Source organism: Kwoniella botswanensis, chromosome 1 (genome assembly GCF_036426115.1).
Source record: "Kwoniella botswanensis chromosome 1, complete sequence".
Lineage (NCBI taxonomy): Eukaryota > Fungi > Basidiomycota > Tremellomycetes > Tremellales > Cryptococcaceae > Kwoniella > Kwoniella botswanensis.
In genome coordinates, this window is record NC_088599.1 from 1,635,759 (window position 1) to 1,660,380 (window position 24,622).

Sequence of the window (24,622 nt, forward strand, 5' to 3'; positions counted from 1 at the left end):
ACATTTATGACAGGGTTCCGCGTTGGCTCTCTTCTTTCCTTCAAAGGAGCGTCGTGACTGATTGCGTGCACAGCTCGGCTCTAGCATACACACTGTTTCACCATACTCTTGGAATGCTCTTCGCATACCACTGAAAATTCCATTACATATGCTTCGAGATTGGTCAAGTAGACAAGGCAAACTTACCTAACCTAGAGATGAATCCTACATCCGTCCTCATGCCCACACCCAAATGTCATTCTCCAGTCCTTCTATGGCCCCTGGAATCTACATGATCAACATGATTTCTGCATCCGCTCACACCGAGCAAGCGAAGATTGTGCATACTACGAATCTTGAAATCTTCATGCAGTGATGGGAATTGGAAAGATCTCATGAACAATCCAGATTGAAATCATTGCTCGATAAGAGTTTTAGAAGTATCGAGATTACCTTGGACATGTCCGAATCATATCCCAGATTGAAGCACGAGCAGCTATCATTGGAATATTTCGACGAAGGGTTTAAGTGTAGACTCAATCCGTCTTTCGAGGACATACATGGCGATGGTCTGGCAAGGTATACTTTGAGAATCAATTTCCCAGAAAATCTGGATAAGATCTTTTGCTCTGATAAGAGTGATTTTCTATACGCTCTGGTGAGCTGTCCAATCCATCCAGTGCAATAGAAACTCCTGGCTTGGCGTACAGTACAGTATATTCTGCATCCCCTTTCAATCGCAATTTGCCAACCAGCTGATATCATATCTTAACAGACTATCGAAAGAATAGTAACCGACCGCCAAGAGATCCTAAAGGATGGTTCTCAGAAATACAAAGCGCCCAGGATAGGATATGCCCTTCCCGATCCGTCCTCTCGAATGTCGCCTCGAGAAAACCGCTAATGATACACTCGAACCACTGTCACAATCGTTGCACAATCGATCATCACTCTTTCACGGAGGTTCAGAAATTCTCAAACACTGTTTACCTACCATACCTCGTGAAGGGTCTTATGTATGTTTCCAAAACAGCAATGATCTTAGAGGTATCATCGCTCCCAGACATAAGCTTAATGATGTATCAGAAGATGCAAAGTGGATTCTGAGTATATTTGGAAGTAAAGATGTGGATATATGAAGTGCCACTTCTACCTACATTGCTTACGAAGAATAAGGAAATAAGGTATAGGGGGAGGAGAAGATGAGTATGAACTGAAACAAATAGGGGATGCTAGTCATGAAGCCTAGTATGTTAGGATCCTTTCTTCACTCCGAAGATACACAAATACCTGCCTATACGTGTCTGACTTACCTAGATGAATTCCGGACAGCAGGGATTAGGGGAAGATACTTAAAGGATGTCATATGTGACGTGTATGATAGTTCATAAGCGTATAGTCTCATAAGAAGGTATATATATATATATACGCATGCATATACCCGGACGAGATTTTTGATACATCACCAACCTAGAACTAATCACTGTCAAATGGATTCGAAGCTTAGCAGCCCCTCCAAGGGTCACCGGGTCATTCAATTCACGAACCCTCGTTCCATCGACAATCAAACGTACTATATCGATATCGACTCGAATGTCGATCCGGATCTAAAACATCCACAATCTTATACCGACAGGGTTTGGCAATTCTCCAATACAGTAGGAGTACGGGTACAAGACTATGATCAGGAATGGCAACAACATCTTTTCAGGACTTTCCATTGGATCAGTCAAGTGAATGAAGATATCACCCAAAGACAATTAGAGAGATGTGGCACATTAGATTTCTATCGGGGTAAATACCATAGTCAACTTACGGTCCGGCCCTCAAGAGAAGACGACGATATGGACAAGTTCACTTTGATCATCAATACTGAACATGATGAGGGAGAGGATAGGGAGGATCAGACCTCACGGGGACGGCCATTGAGACGTTCTTGGGATGGTCAGGGATTCACACAAGCACGAGACTCGAATACTGATCTGGTAAGTCATCCTTAAATTCACATGATTGTTAGCATTATCATGAAGGGCGGAACTCACTCTGAAGTCTATCGTGATCAGGACCACCGATACCATCAAGTGATTACAGGAGTTCAAAACACGGATTTCCCGGATGGTTCGCACGAACTGCAAATATCTTATGGTCATACCCAAGATCATGAACCGCCGCGCCATGAACCGTCAATCAACGATCTACTGGTTCAATCAATCAGAAATCAAAGTCCTTATTGGGATCAAGCTTTTTGGAAAGTAGAGAAAGCTCTCGAGTATTGTGTATCTCCTTGTCCTTCTCTTCATTCAGAAGGAAGAGGGCAACTAGATATCTGTTTAGAAGATGGTAGATCCTGTTTGATCTCGACACCTCTACCTGCGGTTTCGATGCCGGTTAATGCAGATTGGGTTGTATCGTTTTATAAAGGTGGTCCTCATTCTGATTCTATCTCTACCACGAAGAACGAGAAATAGTATATATCAATTTACATACGACTGGTACAGAACGTGGATCGATAATGCATTATACACGGTGTGCATTCATTCTTCATCAGACCAAAATTGTTTTACTATGGTTTGGTAGATCTTTCTCATGCGAAGGATAAAAGATGATGTGTATGAAGGTCGACCGGCAGCTGCGTATTACAGTCACTCTGTATGATCATATAGTATTCTACCCTATTGATCTACAAAAAACCCCTTCCTGTTCCTTTTGGGAACACTCTGACTGTATTTGGCTCCAATCGATACTGAAGGGGGTTCGACCTGGGTATGTAAGGGAACTTTTGGGAATCTTTCAAACCGATAGGATTCGTTAATGGGTGCGAGGAAATCTGAATCATGAAAGAGACATGAGAATCAGCTAAAATCTTTCTTCCAAATCTGTTCATTCGTTGCTTTTGTCATAGAATTACGATGATCCTGACTTGACTACTCTTTTCTGCCCAGTATATAAGATATGATCAGAAAACTCACCTCTCCCATGACATCCCCACTCCTTCCTGAAGGCAGATGGGATACTCTCCACCAACAACCCTGCCCTATTCGCAACAACCTATCTAACAGTTCACTCTGGCCAGCTTCTTTGGAAGGTATGGCCGTCGAAGAAAGTGGGAGATGGTCCGCATGGATTGTCGATATCAATATCGAATTCGACTATGGCAAGAACGGACAAAAACATCAGAGCAAATATTGATGTGAGAAATGGTCATGACACCTACCAATTTCACTTTCGCAAATACGGCTCGAACGAATTTACTTATTTCCAATGGACTGAATCCTATCCAATCCAGCTCGCTTAATCCGTCAAGTATCAATAAACTCCCATCTGTTAAATGAGGTATTATACCATCGTAAGTCTCTCTCAAAGTTGGTTTCTCATTGATCTCGAATAAGCTCGGCGTATTCTTATCTGGTCTTTTGATTGATGAAGGTAACGATGAGGGTGATATATGAATGAATGAAGGTCTTGTGGAAGGTGGTAGTGGTGTACCCTATAGCACACCCAAGAGTATAAGCGCATAATCCTACTGAGGGCGTCAGTGGTCTGAGTAGACTCACTATCTTCTTCAAAATGGCTTCCCAGCTACTCCTCCCTTCACCTCTGAAATCCACCCATATAACCTTACGTTTCTCCTTGCCCAACGCCGAAGACACCACATGATACACTGCAAAGTGACCAGGAGATGATAGCGTATCGGATATGATCAACTGCGAACGAGGTGGAGGTAATGATGTCGAAGAGGAAGGGAAGGGCAAATGCGTGGTGAGGTATGTCATTGTAAGAATGACTCTGGGATGAGCGTCAAGTCTTGGATCTGTTCTCGCTGATGGTCGTCACGCGTTTCGCTGCTCTGATATCCTGGGGTGAGGGTTGATGCATGCGACAAAGAGAACATTGTAACCTAGGTTAGTCTCAAATCGGATCTGACCAGCAAAAATCGATGCCATGACTGTCGATTCCGCTGGAAGTGGTTCTGATATCACGTGACACAGATTCTCGCAATGACGCATGGGAGCTAACATGTCAAAACGTCAAATGAGCATTCAACCTAGCTCCACTGCATCAATTGGGATCTGGATCGCATATATGTTATATAGACCATCCCCCTTATCCAAACACTTTAGAATGTCACTCAGACCTACCATCAACCTGAGATCCATCGGACAAAACAGATTGATCAGACCCACCGTTGTGTGAGTGCTCTTGTCCCTCTCTACTAACAGGACATCTGCTAAGATTACCGATTCGTATTCCTCTTCGATATTAGCTCCCGATCGATTACTTCCATACCCAGACCTAAAGTACAACCCACCTCAGTCAAACAATACAGAATGGGTGAGTACCACCTACCTACCTACCTATCACTCTCTCTTCCTATTATTCGCTCCAAGCGATAGAGACCAGTCATATTGATGTTTATTGTCCAACGCAGCTTCCGTCCTCCAAGCTACTGCCAAAGCTGCCCACTCCGCCGTCGCAAGTCTCGCCTCCGCTGCTCCCGTGAAGGTCGGAGATGCAGTCCCAGACGTTGATATCAGAATCAACAACTTGGAAGAGAAGATTAACTTTTCAAAGTTACCTGGAAAGAACGTGTTGGTCTTGGTTCCAGGAGCGTGAGTCGAGTTGTGTCCTCTGTTCACATAGACGTGTGTACAGTATGCTGATGTGCATTTTTGGATTGGATGTAGCTTCTCACCAACTTGTTCATCCCAAGTACCAGGCTACCTCGAACAATACTCGACCTTCCAATCCAAGGGTGTCAAAGATATCTACGTGGTAGCTGTTAATGACATGTTTGTGGTAAATGCTTGGAAAGATAAGTTGGCAGGTGACAAGAACACCGTCAAGTTTGGTAAGTGCACATTCTCAAATAAACGTCATGAACAGACAGTGATGACTGATCTGATGTATAGCCGCCGACGATACTAGTAAACTCGCATCATCCCTTGGTCTCGTCCTTGACGGTCAAGCCATCTTTGGTGGACCAAGACTCAAAAGAGGTGCCATCGTGATCGAAGATGGAAAGGTTGTTCACGTCGCTGTTGAGCCTTCGCCTGCTGAGGGTGAGTCCTGAGTATAACGGAAGTCGTGCAAAGTACGTCGTACTAATGTATTTCAATCATTTAGTCACCGTCTCTCATGCTGACGAAGTCCTCAAGACTTTGTAAAATCGAAATGTCATATCGACCTAGTCGAATAGGAGTAAAAAGTAACGCCAGTTGGCTTCAAAGGATAAGAGGAAAAATCGCATGCAGTCATATATTTAGATGCGTCCTCACCATTCTGACTCTGCTGACCTAGCAAACCAACTTGGGTTCGTGAATAGCCTCTTTCTCGTCTTCGACTGACCATTTGAGAGGTGCATACCCTGGACCCATCACTATATCCATGACTTCTCCTTTGCGTCCCTGAGATTCTCAGTCTAACAAGTTGTCAAAAGGAGTCATACGATGGTAGGAAATGTGAAAGGTGGAACTATTTGGATTTGTGAATTCGTATTGGAAAGTCACGTCGATGAAGACCTTCCGTAAGCGAATGACTAAAATGAGTCAGACGCACAAAGGATATCGATGATTGTTTGGCTGTATGGCTTCAAAATGCGGTGCGTAAATGGAGAGAGAGACCGAAGACCGGAGACCTTCTTATGATATCATGAGTAAGTGGATAAAAATCTTCTATATCGCTTACACAATCACTTCAGTATCTTATTCCTCAGAGGGATACTGTACGAGCAATTCCATCATCGAAACATTTGCGATTCACTGATTCCCCATTTGAATCAGAAAAGCTAACATTAATCGAGCAAGATGGAATTTACCACTTCTAACATCACAACTAACGATAACAATGTCAGATCTAGCTCAACCACTCCAGCTGACTCAGGACCTGATCCTGGATTCATTCCATTTGAATGGTCATTCGATAATCATTCGAGCGGGTATTCGTCCACTCTGAGGCAACAATACATCAGCGTCGAGATGACCCCTACGCAAACAAGTACGAATACATCGTATACCATTCCATTCGAATTTCAAGCTGCGAACGAGAAGGAGAGAGAAGATAAAAATATGCGATCCTCTTGGACAGTATTCGCACCTCCAACGAAGAAGGATGGAAATCCGTCTTAGACTTCCGATTCAAGAACAAGAATGGATGAATCGCCATCATCCAGGACGATACGATGCCGAACGATCTCAAATCCAAAGGTCCATACAGTCAATCGAAAATATCTATGGGAGTGAAGTACCGACGACAGGAGGGTATATCAAGTTTCAACAAGATGGTTTGACTACTGAGATCAAGGCTAGGGAAGGCAAAGAAAGTACTTGGATGATGAGTATGATGACTGCTAGAGGAGCGCCATTCTCCGGGAAGGCATTTGTGCCTGATCTTGTGAGACCACTTGCTATACTGCGTGAGGCAATTTACCATTTCCTAAGCTAATTTGATGTGCTGTGGTGTGATAAGATGATAAATACGAAATACTAAGTATTCAAGCTTCTTCGGGTAAATCACCTTCCCTACAATTCGGATATGGACCAAGACCCCCACCCTTACCCTCAAGCTCAGGTAATTCTATTGGTGCATTCATTGGTGGTCTACACGAGAATACAATGAACGATCCTCAATGGTCTAAAATCCTCAACAAAGCTTTCAAAGCTCAACGTGACACTTTGTCTTCTGCGACCTTTGATGGTCTAGATGGACTGACATATGTGGCGGATGGGTTCGAAGTCAAGGTATCTGAAGCTAATCCAGATGAGAGGGAAGACTGTGGAATTAAATATAAGGTTGAATTTACGCCTTATGAGAGTGAATCACAAGCCCGAGGGGATTGAAGTAGAGGTATCTTGCGAGGTAGCTCCGATATCATCGGCAATGAGGCTTTGCATGAATGTATGTGTGTTTGATCTGATTGAAACTTCGAATGGCAATGACCAATCATCTTCACATCATTGCATTGCATATATAGTATGTATATGTATATGTCTTCATGCATGGCCATTGCTACAGTACATCCGGGTTAGCTGAGCGATACAGAGTCCAGACTTCAATCGAAAGATCTTCTTCGTTCCTTTCTATCCTCAAACACCCCGGATTCCCTCCGAGTTAAAACTCCGCTAATCCAATTCTTATTTACATCTGTAATCATAATCTGAGTTCTATCTGAACGATCCCCACTTGTTTATACCTCATATCTAAAAACCCATAGATCTCGTTTCCTTCCAATTACTGTATTATCTAAAATGCCTTCGAGTCGATGGAACCCGCGTCGAAAACGTCTTCGCGACGCATTCACCAAATCCAGTCGAAGCTACTTTCTTTTCAGTAATCAGAGTGAACACGATAAAGGTACTGAAAGCGAATCAGAATCTAAGTCAGAGGCACAGTGGCAATTGCGAAGATCCCAAGACCACTCCTTTTCAGGTGGAGAATCATGTGCAGGTGAAGGAGATGTCCACGATTGCAAGAATGGTGACTTGGACACCCATGCTACCGATATTGAGAATGACCCCTTGTCAGATACTCGTCATATGAGTAGTGAAGGACAGGTGGGTCCGGAAGCGAGAATTGAGGAAGAACGGTGTATGTCAGATCCGAGTGACTCTTCTAAAGATGATCATAGTTGTGATTGTGATCAAGATACTCGTACACAACGCGTTGAAACAGAGGGAGCCACGGTTCGTGATAATTATGGGAGTGGGTGTCAACACGATCAAGAGGAGAGTTGCTCAAGCGAAGGAAAGGGAAAAGCTATAGATCCTGCTACCTTAGTCGATGCCCACAAGCACCATTCTACTTGGACAGCTAATGTCTGAGCCTACCATAGAATTGATCGACTGTATACGATACATCACATGGTGAGAGTTAGACGGGTACATGCAATATTGAAACATGGAACATGCTGCTCGAAACCATGACAAGACACCTGTTCAGTAGCATAGATCATACATGGGTTTTCATCTTGTTATACTTCTTTCACCTGCTATACTCTTACAAGATCGGAGAAAATGTGAAGTGAGAAAAAAAAAGGGAATCGCGGTGAATGTAATTTTGAAACTATATATTAGGGGTGGTGGAATGAAATGAGAATGAATAATTTGAAAAAATGATATATATATCAATGCAGTAATTAAACTAAACTAGATGTTGGATGAATTTATGTGACCTTTAGGTTCTGATGGAATAATGAAGTTTTGTTTTTTATCGGTTTTGTTATAGACGAATCGCTAAAACTCCAAGGATGGATGGATTTTGACTTTATCACTAGTTAGTCGATTAAGCCATATCTGGACCAGGTTGAGCTTTCTCCTTGTGGTGGATATCCTGAGCGACCTTATCAAGACCGATTTGCTTGGCGACTCTTTCTCTTCTTGCTCTGTCTTCAGCACCGGTATCATCATGGAAGATTCGGTCGACTTCCTCGAGAGAGAGACCTTTAAGTTCAGGTAAGACAAATACGGCATAGAGGAAACCGACGATACAGAAGCACATGAAGACGATGTAGGTCTTCCAGGTGATGGAAGACAACATGTGAGGAGTAACCATGGCAACGGTAAAGTTCATCTATGAATCACAGACCCAGTCAGTGACCATATCTCAACAGTTCGAGGAGCAAGTTACACTCACGATCCAGTTAACAGCAGATGAGATACTCATACCCTTAGCTCTCATGTCGAGAGGGAATACTTCGGCGGAAACGACCCAAGCCAATGGACCCCAGGTGACAGCGAAGTTGGCAATGTACCAGTAAATCATAAAGACCGCAGCGTTACCGGCTTTCTTGTTGGCGTAATCGGGACCGTAGACAGCAAAGATGGCAGCGACAGTAGCGTGAGAGATGGCCATGTTGGCTGAACCCCAAGCGAGAATGGGTTTTCGACCGAACTAGGTATGAAAGTAAAACCCAAGTTAGGCATCGATTCTTAATGCCGTATAAGCAAGGTTTCACTCACGTTATCAACGAATAACACAGCTGGGATGGTGAATACAAAGTTGACGATACCGACTACACCAGTAGCGAGAAGACCAATGGTGTTACCAGTCAAACCAATAGATTCAAAGATGGTAGGAGCGTAGTAGATAATGGCGTTGATACCAGTCCATTGTTGAAGGGCTTGAGCACCGGCACCAAGCATCAATCGGTGAAGAAGAGGTTTGGTGGTGAGCAATCTCTTGTATTCGGCAAGAGTGACTCGGAAAGTGACATCGTTAGCACCGTATCGCTCTTTGGCAGCTTCTTGTTCGACCAATCGTTCGGCTTGAAGAGCTCGGAATTCATATTGGACCTCGGGTGATTCAGGAGGAGCGTGTCGGAGCATGGCAAGGTTGGTAAGACATTCTTCCTCTCGACCTGCAAATGGGCAAGATGTCAACATTGGGTGTAAAAATGCAAAAGAGAAAGAATGTGACAGACTTACCTTTGAGCATGAGCCATCTGGGAGAGAAGGGCAAGAAGATAGCTCCGACGAGAAGGACGGCAGCGGGAACAAGTTGGATACCGAGAGGTACTCTCCAAGCAGCTTCCTTTTGACCAGCTCCGGTACCACCAATGTCTGTAGAGAGTAACGATCAAATCAGATACGTGATCTTGTCCTGTGGTATTCAATAAGGGACAACTTACAGTTGGTACCGTATCCGATCCAGTAAGAGATTAAAATACCGAAAGTGATAGCGAGTTGTTGTAAAGCGACTAGAGAACCTCGAATACCTGGAGGGGCAAGCTCGGCGTTAAACATGGGTACGAGCATTGAAAGAGCACCGACACCTAGACCACCGATAAATCGACCGACTGAAAGTGATGTGATCAGCTCGGCTTGAAACATATTGTGCGAGATGAGATACTCACCATAGATACAGGCGACGCTATCGTTCGCACCAGTTTGAACAGCAGTACCGATCATGAAGATGAGACACCATCCGGAAATCGAGTACTGCAATGGAAAATTCTTGTTTAGTGACATCTTTTCTTATCGTTGATGAGCGGTATCATCGAAAAGAACAAATCTCACTTTTCTGGAGTATCGATCGGCCAAAGGTCCGGCCATGAGCGATCCGACGAAAGCCCCCAATTCGAGAATGGAGGTCAAGAGACCTTTGGTATCGGTGTTGGTCAACTAAGAAAACCGATCAGCTTGACCCGCGAACGATCTTGTGTGTCAAGGGTGACTCACTGTAGCGAGATATCGTTGTTCGAAATTGTACATGACTTGAACTTGACCGAATACACCTTGATTATAACCGTATAATACACCTACACATTTGTCACGTCAGCGGATGTATCATAACGGGATGAGGGGTGGTGCAACATACCTCCGAGAGAAGCAAAGAGAGCCAAACTGAGGGCTCTACCATTTTTGAAGAGACCCCTCCATCCTGCGTTTTGAGATTCGGTAAGGAGCGCTTCGAAGTCACCGCCTGCTGGTGCACCACCGCCCATTGTGTAGTAGTGTTATTGGTGTTGGTGTCGAGGGAAGTATGGGTCGTAGATACGATAGTTGATCTTCAATCTTTTCTTTTCGTTCGATGTAGATGTAGAAAAGATGAAGAAGTTATGTGGATTGAGATGTTTCAAGAGTTGAGTATGAGAACGATGTAAGGTTGATATAAGATGTGAGAGTGACGTCGATGTTTAAGAATAGTAGTGGTAGTGGCTTGAATTACCAAGTCTGATATAGGACAGTACGTATACCCACTCTGCTACTTGTGTCACTTTGTGAGAGCTGGGTTCTGGCCGGAGAGCAATGATGTCAGCCTTACTCAAAATTTAAATTTCGAAAAATGAACATGAGCGCGTGACCAGGTGCAAGTGGAGATAATCGCAAAGTTCCCCTTGGATACCCCACCTGACCATTGGCCCCATGAAAGTGAACATGCTATACAGCAGTACGTACCTTGATCTTCGATACCGTCAAGAACTATACTTGTTGGTTGGTTGATTATGGATGTTGTTGTTGTTGTTGTCTGGGGAAGGAGGTTGCAAGCGATCTTGACTAGGTTGAATGATATATATACCTTGACTTACAATCCCAAATTTTTCCACTTCCATATTCGCTACCACAGTAGTATGGTACTGTTTCCTACTATTTCCGGATCAGCCGGGGCGACAGCTACAGGCATAGGGGCACAGGGGCACAGATATAAAAATAGATGAGAACCCCCGATGACATCGACATTTCCACATTCCTCCACATGGCTCCGAAATTAGTGCAGAGGGAGTACGGAAAGGGCAGAGTGACGTAGTTCAGCCACCGTGGCGTCAAGCAGTCCATAGCCGGTTTTAGTTACTAACAAGTCGTAACGGTGCTTACGTTACGACAATAAACAATATTCCGAGAAAAGAGAAAACGGAATCAAATTCATACATACATACATACATACAGTACACCGTTGCCATTCCTTCACCAAGCATAAGTACAAATGCATATTTGCAGTGTGGCTTACTGCAACTTTGGTAAGGTGGCTTCTGGATGCATCTATGTATTGGAGACAAAGCGGGAGATATTCTAATAACGATGAATCGCATGTATGAAGAAGTGATTGCGACTCCAGATGAAACGGCCGCCGATACCCTCAGCATCCGTTGAACAAGTGCCAACATGACATTTTTCTTTGTGTGTTTGAGGGAGATGTCATCGAAAAAGGTCACTCATTCTATCGCCCAGGTTTTCGACTGTTCCCGAAAAAGGCACAGGGCACGTTCTTGGTGTAGATGCGGCAATAGCTTCAGATTCAACTTGAAGCTTTTAGCGATTCATCTCTTTGTGCCCTTGAATGCGTATGAGACCATATGGGATGGGATGCAAAGCAGTGCATCAGGGTATGAATGAAGGAAATTCGTGTGGCGCCGGCGGTTGTCCATGTTGCGAAATATCCGAAGCGTGTGCGCGGGCGGCATTGGGGGTATAGGATGATGATGTGTTTTTCGTGATTGATGATGAACAATGGTGGAGGTCATGTACAGCAGACTGAAGCAGAAGCAATTGATACCGTATCTTGGCTTCTTGGCCTCTTCGTCACTTGGCCTAGTGACAAGCTTCTGCATCCTCCCTATCCGTCGTCATTCTCATGCTGAGACTGTACGCTAGTGAGCCTGAAAGATTCAGCTTGAAGAAGCGGGGTCTTCTGTCTGTCCCACCGTGGGAGAGCGACGAGTGGTGTCATCGTGGGAAAGTCGACGATATCCAAATATCCAGGAATGACGTCGGACTGTTCACCCACACGAGAAATAACCGAAAAACACCAGGTGTATATACTCATGAATATCAGCTAATCAAGAGGTCATCTCCTCAATCTGAACAACTAATCTGAACAAGTACACAGGAAGTCTGACTCGACGATCGTCTGCGAGGCAAGTCAAGCGAGATCTGTAGCTATAATTCGGAAAAGTATCGACGATGCCTCAGGACACATATGATCCTCCCGTGATAGTGAAAGAAGCTGAGATGTGAGTTTATGGTCTGGAACATATGATGTAGTCTATCATACACAGGGCGATTACTGATTAATGAATAACATATGTCTAGTGAGACTGTTCGAAGGTGGTTGAATGCACGACCAGATTTATTACTAGGTAAGGAAACAAGTGATCTTACAATATTATACAAAATCAGCATACGGTTATCATTCAGCTAAATGTAACCTTCATTGCATTGATTTAGCAATCGCCAAAAGACACACCACCAACCCTCTCCTTGAACCTCTCCCCACAGCCAACGCATCCTCCCTTCCACCACCGACATTATCATTGTTGGTTCCGATAGATGGACTGAGGATAGATAAATTACGGATCAAAGTATCCACCAAAGCACGAAATGTGGAATTGGACATTCCCTTACCTTTTTCCAGAACTGATAGTCAAAGAGGACTGGGTAAAGGTGGATTTGGAAAGAAGCTGGAAGATTTGGGTGAAGATGCTTTAAGACATTTTGATATTGTGAGTCTTTTTTACTATCTACAAAAACAACCACCCCATGCGGATTTTGCATTCTTTAGGGTTTTTATCTATATTCGGTAAAAGCTAACGCCGTACTAATTGATGATAATAGCCAAAATACCCAAAGATAGAATATTTCGAACCTCCAACATCCATCTCTGTCCTACCCGTCTACCCACTTCTATTCCTCATTTTCTTAGTGGCCGCTCCAGCAGATCACGGAGTAGCGAATTTGTTCAGGGGGTTGATCAATAGGTATTTGGGAAGGTGGATGATACCTGGTGCAGCATGGTTCGCAGCTGCTTGTGTGAGTGATGATATCTTGCATTAAGAAAGAGAAACTGGTCTGATCTGATCTGATCTTATCACGATGTATGATATTCTAGCACATTGTGATCGAACCGTTGATATTGATACCTAAACTGATACAGCATCAGGTCCCTCTTTTACAGAGTGTAAGTCTATCCATCATCAAGTGACACAGGTGGTATGACGGCTAATAGGTGTCGACAATTCTGAAACATTCCAATGAATAGTTCTTCTACCTGTTCGTGGTATTCTGCACAGGATATGGTGGGATCGATGCTCTGAACAGAGCAGGTGAGTCATTCCTCATTCAGCTGTACACAAAGGTATTTCGTCAATGACTGAACGTGATTCACGGCCGACCCTGTCTCACAGTCATCCAAGAAAGAATTAGACTCATACATTCTCATTCACCCGATAACAAAAAATCTCAATAAGATACGCCATACCAATATCCTTAACAACCTTCTGGAAATCAACTTGGGCCTAGGTTGGTTGGATCTTCAAGCCATCGAGACACTCGATACGCCGATCCCGAGTCTCCCAATTGACTCCCTTTGCGGAAACGGTAATGAACAGTGATGATTCACTGTATACATAATATAACCCGAATATAATTTGAAGATGTATATACTTATAATGTCCCTCTTCCGTTCATCTCGTTATGTGCCAACACCACTATCACTAACCCTGGTTTTCACACTGGATCTAGTGAGATACCCTATCTACACGAAATACAATCTACTTATCCTTATCCTTCTTCCTCAGCAGGTAATCCCAAAGCATATTTAAGCATACAAAGTATCCATGAACGTCTCAGCAATCTGTCCAACCACATGAGGACCGACACTCGTCTGACCAACGCCTAGTAATCACAATGTCAGCTGGAAGTCTATCGAGTGCACCAGGGTCCTGCGTAGCAATATGACGCTTGAAGTGTATAGATACTTACCATACAAAGCCACTAGATCACCTTTCTGCTCGTTTGGAGAAGATTTAACATGTTTTACGACTTCATCCAAATCATCTAATAGTTTATCGACTTTTCGAGCGCTCAGTCTCTGCGTTACAGACAACAAATATCAGCACTGGACGCGAATTCTAGTTCTAATGAATTGTCTTGAACCAATAAGAAGTATATGATCTGAATATCTGCCATAGCGTATAGCTTACTAGCGTACTCACCGTGAAAGCCATATGTAGACCGCCTTGCTTACCACCCAACGCACTAAGGTGCCAGCCCCTCTTTGACATCTCATCGCCCACAGCGTATATATTCACCGTTTTACTAGAGAATGCAACCACGCAAGCTTTTGGATCTCCCAGGATATACAAATCATCTGCGAAACGTTCTTTCAGACCTTGGATGAGACTTCGAGAGGCTGTGATGATTTCTCGGCATGATTGGGTGTAGCCGCTTTTGCAGAGATGATGGTATCAGTATGCAAGCCTGGGTATCTGAAAACTGAAACAGAGTGGGGGCTCACTCTTCTCCCATGTAATTCAAAACTGCCCATGCCCCCGCTAAGATAGACCCAGGTCTATGATGATATACAATATCAGTGATCATGACTGGCGGTATGAGATAGTGGATGAGACCCACCTAGATCCAGCCATTGAAGGACTAGCATAAACACCTCCCTCCCAATCAGTCATGATGTAATATTGATATTTCCTCAATTTCGGTGAATGATACATGATAACCGATGAGCCTAAACATCATCGTCAATATCACCATCTATCCGAATTAAGGGGCTATTCATTACAGACCTTTAGGACAAAATGCGTATTTATGCTGTAAACCAATTATTAGCCTAAATCAATCGAACCAGGAGCGACGAGTTGTCAGACTTACCGTATCACAACTTATACTCGTCACTCCCTTTACCCTGAAATCAAAAGGTTCTATATCCGAACCGAAACCTGCTTTCTCCATAAAAGGCAAGATGAATGAACCAAGACAGCAATCTACATGTAAACCGATATTATACTTTCTAGCTATAGCAGCTAGAGAAGGAATGGGATCCTGTCAAAAGAACGGACCAAACCAATTCGTGTCAGCGGATTAGGGGCTACGAAGGGGAAGTGACAACGTACGATAGCTCCGTCTGGGTAATTTGGTGCTGATCCTACTAGCATGATAGTGTTTGGGTTACTGCCGCCATCGGGATCAGCTTACGCTAAGTTGAGCATGTGGGGGAAGAAGAGCAAGCTCACATGGCACGTTTCATAGCGTTCACATCTGCCCTTCTAGTCTCTTCGTTGACCGGTACGACGTGCAACTTGATCTTGAAATACTGGGACGCTTTCCAGAATGCCGCATGAGCAGAAGAGGGGATGATCCTGCGAAGTAGAGACAGAAGTGTATCAGTGATGTGGCAAGGAAATTGACTGAGCTTCGAAGTTGTAAGGTGATGATCACTCACATCTCAGGTCTAGTTATGCCTTTTGTATCTCTAGCCCAATCTCTATATGTCTTGACTGCCATTAAGATAGATTCCGTGCCTCCCGAAGTGGCTATAGAGATTCCATCGAAACAATCAGCATCATCTCCCAGCGGTTCGGTCAGTTTGAAGACTCACTTGTACCTGCACCACTCGGTCCGTTAAATCTAATACATATATCAGCAATGCTTCAAGTGATATAATGCGACAGGACCTACAAATTGAGTACCATACTGACTACCTCACTTTCCATCTTTCTAACCCCGGGGAAAACATCAGGATGAAGTGGGTTCGATACCACGAATTTCGCCATTGCTTCGTTGATCACTTGATTGAGCTCTTCGCCGCCCTGATCATACCCAAGTGTAGAAGTGAGTATAATGTCAGATATAGCTTTGGGTTGAGTGGCGAAATTAACACATACGTGATATACCGCTCCGGATACCCGTCCAGCATCCACATCACCTCTTTCCAACTTCTTCAGATTAGTCCATTCTCCCTCTAGCCAATCTTTACTCCTACCTTGTTCAGGTAGCTTTCTGACCGTAGTTAACGTTACGCCATCGGGGTATTTGGACGGGACGAGTTTCTCCCTTATCTCACTCTGTGCTTTACCAAGCTCTAACTGAAGTTTCGCTTTGGACGAAGGAAGTGATAACATCAATCGTACTATGAACTGCACCATTATACATGATATGTCAGCTGCAGCACATTTTACCTGTTTTCGGGTTTGTGAGGATCCTCCTGAGGACAAGCTTACACCTTGCACCTTGTTCTTGATCTCATTAGCAGTGCCCACTATACCTCTCGCTCTGACATGTCTGAACGAATCGAGAACGACGAATCTCAATAACCAGTAGATGACGGCGATCCGAGCAAAGGTGTTGAAGCGCCTTGTATATGGTTCTGTGCGAGCTTCGATCTTGGCCATTGTCTGTGGATGTAGGATTGGCATGATGTATGTTGTGTAGATGTGATAGATTACTTGATTGCCACCCAAGAGTTAAGAGGGAAGAGGAAGGAGTCAAGAAAGTTGTGACTGGTCAGATGTTAAGTTATCGGACGTAAACCGAAATCATTCATCGGGTCTGTGCGCAATTCCCGGAAGTAGATATGACGTGCCTGAGCACAGACCACACACACACAGATGAGATGACGATCATCGACAACAACATCAACAGATTGTACGATATTCACAGCTTGCAGTGGAAGGTAGCCATAAGATATATATATGGATATGCCGGAACTACCTGGTAAGCCAACCACTCAACTGCACGTGAACCGAGCCGAGCTGATTCTCATACTCTGTCCAAGAGGTCGAAAGAGCCCGTAAGCTCATACACGAGACATGTAAAGGGTACAAAATTAAATCGGTCGATTCGGTGGAAGACAAGATCGTCTACACCGGTGGAGACGATCACAAGGCTTTTGTGAATATCTAAAACTGTAGCGGTGTTATCCAGCTCGACGCTCATTGCTAACATGTGTCTAATCAGGCTAAAGAAATCACTGGACGAAGCATCAACGGATGTGAGAGGAAAGGTAAAACGTAAGTCATTCGATCGGGACATGCAACAGCGAGTAAAGATAGCTGGAGACTAACCTTTTATACTTATAGTTTCTGGATGATACTCTCGGGAAAAGGTAGATTCCCAGTCATGCATTTCGGTATGACAGGTATGATCCAACTTAAAGGTCAGGAACCTACTTGGTATAGGAGAAAGCCTAGAGAGAGTTCTAAAGTCTGGCCACCTAGAGTGAGTGCTCCACAGCTGAGAAGACGTTACCGCATGACATCGTGTATCTAGCTGACCTGATGAATCTGAATCTGACAGTTTCATAAATTGTCAGTATGATTGACTTCTCCTTTCACTGTGTGATTTGACCTGATCACCACATTCTAGTGTACTCAAACTCGAACCTCAGCCTGGTTCAGTAGGTGACGAGCCAGTAGAACTTGCTTTTCTTGACGGTAGGTTCCTATCTCGAATCACATAAATACGATCAGTCCCTTCAATACTGATCAGATCTCAAATATAGGTCGTAGACTTGGCAGATTGAGACTTCTTCCTGATCCCGTTACATCCCATCCGCCCGTTTCCGCATTAGGCTTCGATCCAGTCCTGAATCATCCCACTTTTGACGAGTTTCAGAATTTGATAGCGAAGAAGAAGGGTACTGTAAAGGGGATGATAATGGACCAGTCATTCAGTGCGGGCGTGGGAAACGTATGTCGTTTTCCCATTGTGTATACCAAGTGTCGTACTGATCATAGAATCTGCTTTAAATGTCAGTGGGTAGCAGATGAGTAAGTTTGAATACCGACAACACAAAGCTGAACGTACTGAACCCAAATGTAATATAGAGTCCTATACCAAGCTCGTATACATCCCTCCTGTCCAGTCAACCACCTTTCTCCTCAGAATATCAAAGACCTACACTATCAAATTCGAGCCGTGCCCCTCAAGGCGGTAGAGGTAAATGCGGACTCCCGTCAGTTCCCTGAAGACTGGCTGTTCCGCTGGAGATGGAGTAAAGGGAAGAAACAATCCAAGGGGAAGAAGAAGGCTGAAGAGATCGACGAAGAGGGAGAAGAAGCAGAAGAGATCAAACCTGCAGGAAAGGACTATCTCGCTTTGGTATGTTCATCTATCCCAAACCACAAATCGTAGTACTGCTGCTGAGAATAATACTTCGTTCAGCCTAATGGCAAGCCCGCTACGATAACGTTTATAGAAGTTGGAGGTCGGACCACAGCGGTCGTAGAGGAATTACAGAAGATGCCAGAAGGCGTGGAGATCAAACCTAAGATAAGTAAAAGTGGGAAAGGTAGTCAGAGTAAGAAGAGGTCGAAAGGGAATAACTCGGTAAGTCTTACTTTGAGGTCGGAGAACCTTTCTGCGCCAAGAGCTGATATAGTGCTTGTTACAGGATGATGGATCTAGCGGGCTAACATCGGAGAACGAGACAGAAACGACGACACCTGTCAAAGTTACGACCGCCAGACAGAAATCAAGATCGAATAAGAAGATCAAAACGGAGGATGATGGAGTTGTTCAAGATGTGAAAGTAGAAATCGATGAAAAGCCGAGCAGAAAGGTGAGCCGTCTTTTCTTACGTTGGGATCAGCATTATTTGTACTGAAATGACAAGTTCTTCACTCTCCCTATGTTACTACAACCACGAATTTCGAATCAACCCATGTTCTGCCCTCCTTCCCCCACATACTTGAGTTTAGCCTCGAAAGTCCACTTCAAGAATAGAGACAGACCCCCAAACTTCCTCTCTAGGCAAATTCACAAACGGCAAACCACGAAAGTCGAAACTTACGGCAAGATCAACCAAATCCCGTGGCAAAGGTTCACAGATGAATTCAGAGGTTGGAGATGGGTCATCGGATTTATCAGACTTGCCTTCGGAGCCAAGTTGAGCATGTAATTAAGATTGTACTGGACAAGGCCCACGATGTGGTTCCGGTGCTTGGCAGCTGACGCGGAAATCCCGAATCATGTTTCTCATCTGGATTTTTCTGGAAGTAGATGAATCTATCTCATAGCATCACAAGAGAGGCGAGACAGGGGTCCGTGGCTTCACCACGGGAGATCTCATAAGCCACTCGCTTTCCTATGTGTTTCCCCTTCATGCTCACTGCCCTCAATGCTGCCTGATCTGGGCTCTTCGTAAGCGCTCTTTCAGTAATCGCCACTCGTACTGACACCACGCCAATCTCTCTTCATTAAGATATCCTTGGTGGGTGGTACCCAGGGAAATAGCTGAAAGGTTCATCGAAGACGCTCACAGAGGTCGTTCGCAAATCATCAAGGGGCTTGCGCGGAATCGACTATTTCAAGCCATTTTAAACAAATGCAGTATCGTATCACATTTGTTTCATGATTGTCACTTCTCTAGCAGTGCCGCGTACTGTATCTTGAATCTGATCTTCCTCTCCTCAAAGCATTGCATAAAGTCTAGACTGCTCTTGAAAATGATCTCCTTTCATTTTTGGTTCATCCTTTTTTGATGACAGCATTCCGACACACGTCATATCCATAGTCCAACAGTATGTCATGTCAGAGTTCATGGGTTCGTTCACGAAGTACCCATTTCACATATAAGTGTCAGCTCACGAGATATTTGGCCACAGAGATTCCAAGATCGTTATATTTACCCCTTTGACAGCACATCCTAGTCATCACTTCTCCTAACTCATACTATAACTTCAAAAGCACAGTTGGCTCTTGATCCCACGATGGAATGCCTCAAAAAATGCTGGTCAGGCCGAAGCAGGTCCAACAAACCTCCAACTGCTAAACACAGCCTACAATCTCTCATCGAACATGGCTCAGATCCGGAGCGAATCAACGACTCAGTCGCAGGGCCGTATTCCGCCACTACCGCCGCGTTGTATAGAGGAGACGGCCCGATTGACGGGACAGATACCAAGTGGACTTTGAGCCTCTTACCAAAGGATCAAATATCTGCAGAAGCGGAGAGGTACTCATGGACGATCCGAGCTTTTGAAAAAGACATCAAGAACCTTGAAGGAGTGGAAGAAGGACTGAAAGGACCTATAACAACTTCGAGTAAACTTATCCGTACGGTGGATCCTCACGTACAAAAAGAATTCCCGCATCAACTCCACATGGGTTTCTCAAGAGGGGACAGTAATATTTATACGGAGATTGGAAACCCATCGTATGGCCCAGTGCAATTCATGCCCTGGGGTACAATTATGACTAAAACAAACAATATCGCCGCTCTCACCACGGAGAATCGTTTCCCATTCCATGCGGATCAGTACAGCAGGATTTTAACAGGCTATGAAAATGTTGTGCCTCACACGAGAAGGAGACGTAACAGCACAAGTGAAGTTGATCCAATCCGAGAGAGTTCTATTCTGGAGAGCCTTCTACAAGCTGAGGAGGCCGATCCAAGAAATGCTCAACCTCCCATGTTGAAAGTGACGTTGGCAGGGTATCAAACCTCCGATGATACCAGAGAGCACGATACCTACGATTTCAGATTTAATCTGGCGGATGATGTTACGGAGGGAAATCATCCAGAAAACTCAGCCATCGGAGACTTCTCAATGAGTCACTTTGACAAGCGCCACACTGACGCAGAGACTGAAGATAGGTTCGTTAGATCGTTCCGTACCCTTCTGGATACATTGAAAATCTTGTCGGAAGACAGATGTGCCAATGTACACGTTGAGTATACGACTACCGATAACTTCGCTGTTAAAGTGCTAGGTATGCCTTATCAAGAGTCCGGCCAACAGAATTATCTAGTTAGAATGAGGGATCTTGAAACTCAATACAACCCGGAGGAGTTCCAAGGGACCGCATAGGCGCTCAATTCTTGTTTGAGCTATTCTACGTACGTTACATAGACCTTTTGTATTGAGCGTAGCGTATCCACAGATTCAGTCATATCATACCAGAGTGACGAGATCGTTATTCAAAGCTGTGCTCGAAAAACCCCACTTATCTAAAATACTGTAGACTGTGGCATGGAGTTCCGAATCTAGTTGCTTCTCCACTGCACACTCTGGTGGATCGTTCTTTTGTCTACAGATGGATCAGAAGCCACTGTCAACGTCATAGTGCACAGCTTGTTTCAGATGAGATGACGATGCTGTAATACCCAGAAGAACCTCCTGAAATTAGGTCATAGCATGTTTTATAGAAGCGTAGTACACCGCGGCGGCAGGTATGACCTTGACAGCCTCATTGAATTCTTCCTCTATTGAACCCCAAACTCGATCTATACGATACGATACATACCAATAAGACCACCTCTCCTCTGCTGAATTTAACACGGTCTGGCATCTTGCTGTTCAAGATCCAAATGCGATGCGCGGGCTTTCCACTTGTCTGTCCGAGGTTGTTAGAAGCAACTCAAATGCCACAGCTAGACGCGCTGAACATACCATTCGAAGTGTCATGGATCAATCTGATGATCAGGTTGACGGTGAGCGGTATTCTTTTGGTTTTGAAGGTCCATATGCCGCTATCATGGCACCCCGATGCAACGGCAAGGAGTTTTATCCCCGGAGCACCGATGAGAAATGCGTCATTGGTCTTATACCACAGATGCTATGTCTTGAAGACTCTGAAGCGACATCATGGACCGTTCGAGCGGTTGAAGACGATCTAGATGCAAGTCATGGCAAAGGTGGATGGAGTAAAGATCGAGTCGCAATGGCGATATCAACGGTGTCAAAGCTGATTCGTACTTGTGCAGGTCAATTAGATGAGAATGAAAGGGCAGATAAGGATGATCCTCGTTTCAATTTTGTTCAGAATGATATGCGAGTACAAGTTGGGAGATTTAGCTGGAATCCCATAGGATATCGTCCCTGGGGAATCATCTTGTCTAGAAGTAATGACAACAATCTCAGTGATCCCACAAAGAAGGAGGAGGTCAATCCTTTCCAGCAGAATCAAGTCAGCCGGGTCATATGCGGATCCGAAAGGACCATTGGGTATACGATGAGGGACCATTCGCCTATATATTGGGCCAAAGACTCGAGAAATTCGAAAACCTCGTTTTTGAAGGAAATTCTCAATAGTGAACAAGCAGCTATCAAAAATACCGACCTCTCAGGCTTGACATTGAGTAGTGCTGAATATGAGGATGGTGGCAGGAAAGTTCGCAGTGATGATACATACAAATTTCAATTTGTACCGGTCGGCACCATGCTCCAACCCAATATCAGATCTTTTGAAAAGTTCGATAATCGGTCAACGGAGAAAGACGACGAGGATAGATTTATCAGAACTTTCAATACAACTATGGGAAAGCTTTCCGTTTTGTCCGCTGACAGATGCTCCGATATCGATATCTCATACAACACCGTTGACGATCTCAGCGTCAAGATCATTGACGATATGCAAAAAGGTCATCAACGATTTACGATCACCTTGCAAGATCAATCTAACAAGCAAGTTATCGGCGGCTGCGGACAAGTGACATCCCTGTAGATGGGTTGTATTCAGTCGTCCTTGATCAAATATTTCGTCAATCAGTCCCCTTTGGTGTGATACTGAGGTTGTTATGCATCCGACGTTGCCCACTACCAGCTTGCAACAAGCCCAAATGACAGCATCTGAGTGCCATCGGGGGTCTCAATGACCGTCGGTCATGAGTGACTACCTCCACAATGCTGAATCATGGCGTATCTGCGTTCTTATCAATCCTGGTGGAGGGTAAACATCTGTGATGGAATATGCATCTGCAGAGCAGTCACGATGAGAATATTGTATAAAACTGAGTCGTGAGGCTGGCAACGCGATTAAGAGAATACGTGTGTTCACTATTACCTAGCTCATATTTTCGACAGCGATGCCACGAACGATCCTGATCACAGGCGCTACAGGACAACAGGGAGGTGCCACTCTGAGAGTAAGTGGCATCATCACATCGGTGAGGTCGTTTCCACTGATTAGGCAATATAACATCCAAAGGCTTTGACCGAGTCCACCCGGCTTTCCGATGGTTTGTCAATCAGACTACTAGCTTTGACACGGAATTCTTCATCCCAGAAGGCGAACGCGCTGCTCAGTATTCCTGGTGTGCAAGTCGTACAGGGAGATCTCCGCGATAAGTCTAGTATCAGCAAAATCTTCGAATCTTATGCGATTGACTCGGTCTTTGGCGTTCAAGATATATTTCAAGGCAATGAAGTCGAGCAAGGTGAGACTCAACATGGGCTATGGCTCGGTATATGTTTCGCACCTTGACACCTTACGCAATTGCAGGTACGACTCTAGTCGATGTGGCTGTGACGTATGGAGTTAAACAGTTCGTATATACCAGTGTTGACATGTCAGGACTAAGTCCCAGTCCGATCCCTCAGTAAGTCAGATTGATCTGGTGATTTGATCGTACTTATCTGCACCTGATACTGATTTCATAACATATCATAGCTTCGAGACGAAACGTCAAATCGAAGAGCACCTGAAAGCCCGATCATCCCAATCACAGATGGTATACACCATCCTCCGACCTTCAGCCTTCTTTGGTAACTTTTATTGGCCTCCTTATCGACTGTCTATGGGGACCAAGTGGAATCCCAATCAACGGTTCAAGCATATTGTCACGTCTGATATCGGTCGAGCTGCAGCTGAAATACTCATCGCTGGATCTCAAGAGGAGAAATTCAGAAACAGAATTATCAATCTGACTGGAGATGCTCATACACCAGATGAAATCAGGAAAATTTTTCAAGGAGGTTAAGAATGTCTCCTGGGAGGATCCTGAACAGGATGTTGAGGTTGGTACAGAGTTAACGAATGCTCTCAATGTGAGTGGTTCTACCTCCTTGGATGGAGTGTGAAAGACTATATGGATTGTTTATGATACAATATTTCACAGACTATCAACGTTCATCCTTTTGAAGGCACTCCGGAAGAGACAAGACAGCTTTTCCCCTGGGTAAAAGACCTTCCCACCTGGCTGGACACAGAATTTCACGCAGGAACGATGATCGGACAGCTAGGAAACTCAAGCTCACACTGAGCGAAACTCAGGTCTATGCATTGTGCTTCTCAAATAGTTCTTTCAGTCGCAATTCGGCTCATGAGCTCATCTCAGTCGGCAGATTCTCGATAATTATAATGCTGCTACGGTTAAGCAAAGGAGCTTTTGGAGATTTATCCACTTCGATTGGATTGTCGCCTTCTGTCAAGAGGCGCACAGCCGCTCCGCATTCCTTTTGATGACCATTACTAAAGGTATCCCAGTGGGGCGATCATCTTTCCCTCTTGAATGCAAAGCTTCGCTCTTCCATTATACTCACCATTCGGTCATTGTTGATCACTCTCCCACACAAAGGATCCTCATAGATCTTTCCTTCTAATCCTTCTTGACCCTTAATGTCCGATAAATTAATTTATCAATTCTGATTTGTCTCGATGCTTCGTAGAAGGTGCATCGGCTTCTGCCAAAGGCCCAA

General features: G+C 44.5%; 13 protein-coding genes across 13 annotated transcripts; 10 read left to right on the forward strand and 3 right to left on the reverse strand.

Annotated features, from left to right (window-relative positions):
• Nucleotides 1-439: 439 nt before the first annotated feature.
• L199_000624 (uncharacterized protein) lies at nt 440-883 on the forward strand (the record flags this gene model as incomplete). Its single annotated transcript, XM_064886390.1, has 2 exons — nt 440-637; nt 755-883. 2 exons carry the CDS (start codon nt 440-442, stop codon nt 881-883), a joined length of 327 nt encoding a protein of 108 aa, XP_064742462.1.
• Nucleotides 884-1,469: 586 nt separating this feature from the next.
• On the forward strand, nt 1,470-2,447 carry L199_000625 (uncharacterized protein; the record flags this gene model as incomplete). Its single annotated transcript, XM_064886391.1, has 2 exons — nt 1,470-1,964; nt 2,043-2,447. The coding sequence occupies 2 exons, from the start codon at nt 1,470-1,472 to the stop codon at nt 2,445-2,447; spliced, it is 900 nt and encodes a 299-aa protein (XP_064742463.1).
• A 212-nt stretch (nt 2,448-2,659) lies between these two features.
• On the reverse strand, nt 2,660-3,752 carry L199_000626 (uncharacterized protein; the record flags this gene model as incomplete). Its single annotated transcript, XM_064886392.1, has 4 exons — nt 2,660-2,806; nt 2,949-3,128; nt 3,194-3,466; nt 3,534-3,752. 4 exons carry the CDS (start codon nt 3,750-3,752, stop codon nt 2,660-2,662), a joined length of 819 nt encoding a protein of 272 aa, XP_064742464.1.
• A 349-nt stretch (nt 3,753-4,101) lies between these two features.
• Nucleotides 4,102-5,144, forward strand: L199_000627 (uncharacterized protein; the record flags this gene model as incomplete). Its single annotated transcript, XM_064886393.1, has 6 exons — nt 4,102-4,169; nt 4,244-4,311; nt 4,409-4,589; nt 4,665-4,828; nt 4,890-5,039; nt 5,104-5,144. 6 exons carry the CDS (start codon nt 4,102-4,104, stop codon nt 5,142-5,144), a joined length of 672 nt encoding a protein of 223 aa, XP_064742465.1.
• A 639-nt stretch (nt 5,145-5,783) lies between these two features.
• On the forward strand, nt 5,784-6,104 carry L199_000628 (uncharacterized protein; the record flags this gene model as incomplete). The annotated part of the gene is made up of 1 exon (XM_064886394.1): nt 5,784-6,104. The coding sequence occupies one exon, from the start codon at nt 5,784-5,786 to the stop codon at nt 6,102-6,104; it is 321 nt and encodes a 106-aa protein (XP_064742466.1).
• A 25-nt stretch (nt 6,105-6,129) lies between these two features.
• L199_000629 (uncharacterized protein) lies at nt 6,130-6,815 on the forward strand (the record flags this gene model as incomplete). The annotated part of the gene is made up of 2 exons (XM_064886395.1): nt 6,130-6,391; nt 6,445-6,815. 2 exons carry the CDS (start codon nt 6,130-6,132, stop codon nt 6,813-6,815), a joined length of 633 nt encoding a protein of 210 aa, XP_064742467.1.
• Nucleotides 6,816-8,256: 1,441 nt separating this feature from the next.
• Nucleotides 8,257-10,417, reverse strand: L199_000630 (uncharacterized protein; the record flags this gene model as incomplete). Its single annotated transcript, XM_064886396.1, has 9 exons — nt 8,257-8,544; nt 8,608-8,865; nt 8,934-9,331; nt 9,399-9,533; nt 9,602-9,769; nt 9,827-9,911; nt 9,990-10,094; nt 10,152-10,231; nt 10,291-10,417. The coding sequence occupies 9 exons, from the start codon at nt 10,415-10,417 to the stop codon at nt 8,257-8,259; spliced, it is 1,644 nt and encodes a 547-aa protein (XP_064742468.1).
• Nucleotides 10,418-12,374: 1,957 nt separating this feature from the next.
• On the forward strand, nt 12,375-13,656 carry L199_000631 (uncharacterized protein; the record flags this gene model as incomplete). The annotated part of the gene is made up of 7 exons (XM_064886397.1): nt 12,375-12,424; nt 12,504-12,550; nt 12,639-12,913; nt 13,026-13,220; nt 13,300-13,368; nt 13,450-13,513; nt 13,595-13,656. 7 exons carry the CDS (start codon nt 12,375-12,377, stop codon nt 13,654-13,656), a joined length of 762 nt encoding a protein of 253 aa, XP_064742469.1.
• Nucleotides 13,657-14,007: 351 nt separating this feature from the next.
• L199_000632 (uncharacterized protein) lies at nt 14,008-16,618 on the reverse strand (the record flags this gene model as incomplete). Its single annotated transcript, XM_064886398.1, has 14 exons — nt 14,008-14,084; nt 14,172-14,280; nt 14,405-14,636; nt 14,707-14,760; nt 14,823-14,931; nt 14,990-15,014; nt 15,075-15,245; nt 15,317-15,374; nt 15,437-15,562; nt 15,646-15,736; nt 15,802-15,830; nt 15,882-16,012; nt 16,088-16,339; nt 16,424-16,618. The coding sequence occupies 14 exons, from the start codon at nt 16,616-16,618 to the stop codon at nt 14,008-14,010; spliced, it is 1,659 nt and encodes a 552-aa protein (XP_064742470.1).
• Nucleotides 16,619-16,900: 282 nt separating this feature from the next.
• On the forward strand, nt 16,901-19,093 carry L199_000633 (formamidopyrimidine-DNA glycosylase; the record flags this gene model as incomplete). Its single annotated transcript, XM_064886399.1, has 12 exons — nt 16,901-16,916; nt 16,978-17,093; nt 17,160-17,212; nt 17,282-17,420; nt 17,499-17,509; nt 17,568-17,635; nt 17,704-17,891; nt 17,958-17,971; nt 18,029-18,302; nt 18,366-18,530; nt 18,595-18,762; nt 18,902-19,093. The coding sequence occupies 12 exons, from the start codon at nt 16,901-16,903 to the stop codon at nt 19,091-19,093; spliced, it is 1,404 nt and encodes a 467-aa protein (XP_064742471.1).
• An 819-nt stretch (nt 19,094-19,912) lies between these two features.
• L199_000634 (uncharacterized protein) lies at nt 19,913-21,013 on the forward strand (the record flags this gene model as incomplete). The annotated part of the gene is made up of 1 exon (XM_064886400.1): nt 19,913-21,013. One exon carries the CDS (start codon nt 19,913-19,915, stop codon nt 21,011-21,013), a length of 1,101 nt encoding a protein of 366 aa, XP_064742472.1.
• A 745-nt stretch (nt 21,014-21,758) lies between these two features.
• Nucleotides 21,759-22,649, forward strand: L199_000635 (uncharacterized protein; the record flags this gene model as incomplete). The annotated part of the gene is made up of 1 exon (XM_064886401.1): nt 21,759-22,649. One exon carries the CDS (start codon nt 21,759-21,761, stop codon nt 22,647-22,649), a length of 891 nt encoding a protein of 296 aa, XP_064742473.1.
• Nucleotides 22,650-23,010: 361 nt separating this feature from the next.
• Nucleotides 23,011-24,186, forward strand: L199_000636 (uncharacterized protein; the record flags this gene model as incomplete). The annotated part of the gene is made up of 6 exons (XM_064886402.1): nt 23,011-23,070; nt 23,133-23,361; nt 23,427-23,523; nt 23,595-23,689; nt 23,883-23,971; nt 24,043-24,186. The coding sequence occupies 6 exons, from the start codon at nt 23,011-23,013 to the stop codon at nt 24,184-24,186; spliced, it is 714 nt and encodes a 237-aa protein (XP_064742474.1).
• Nucleotides 24,187-24,622: the final 436 nt, after the last annotated feature.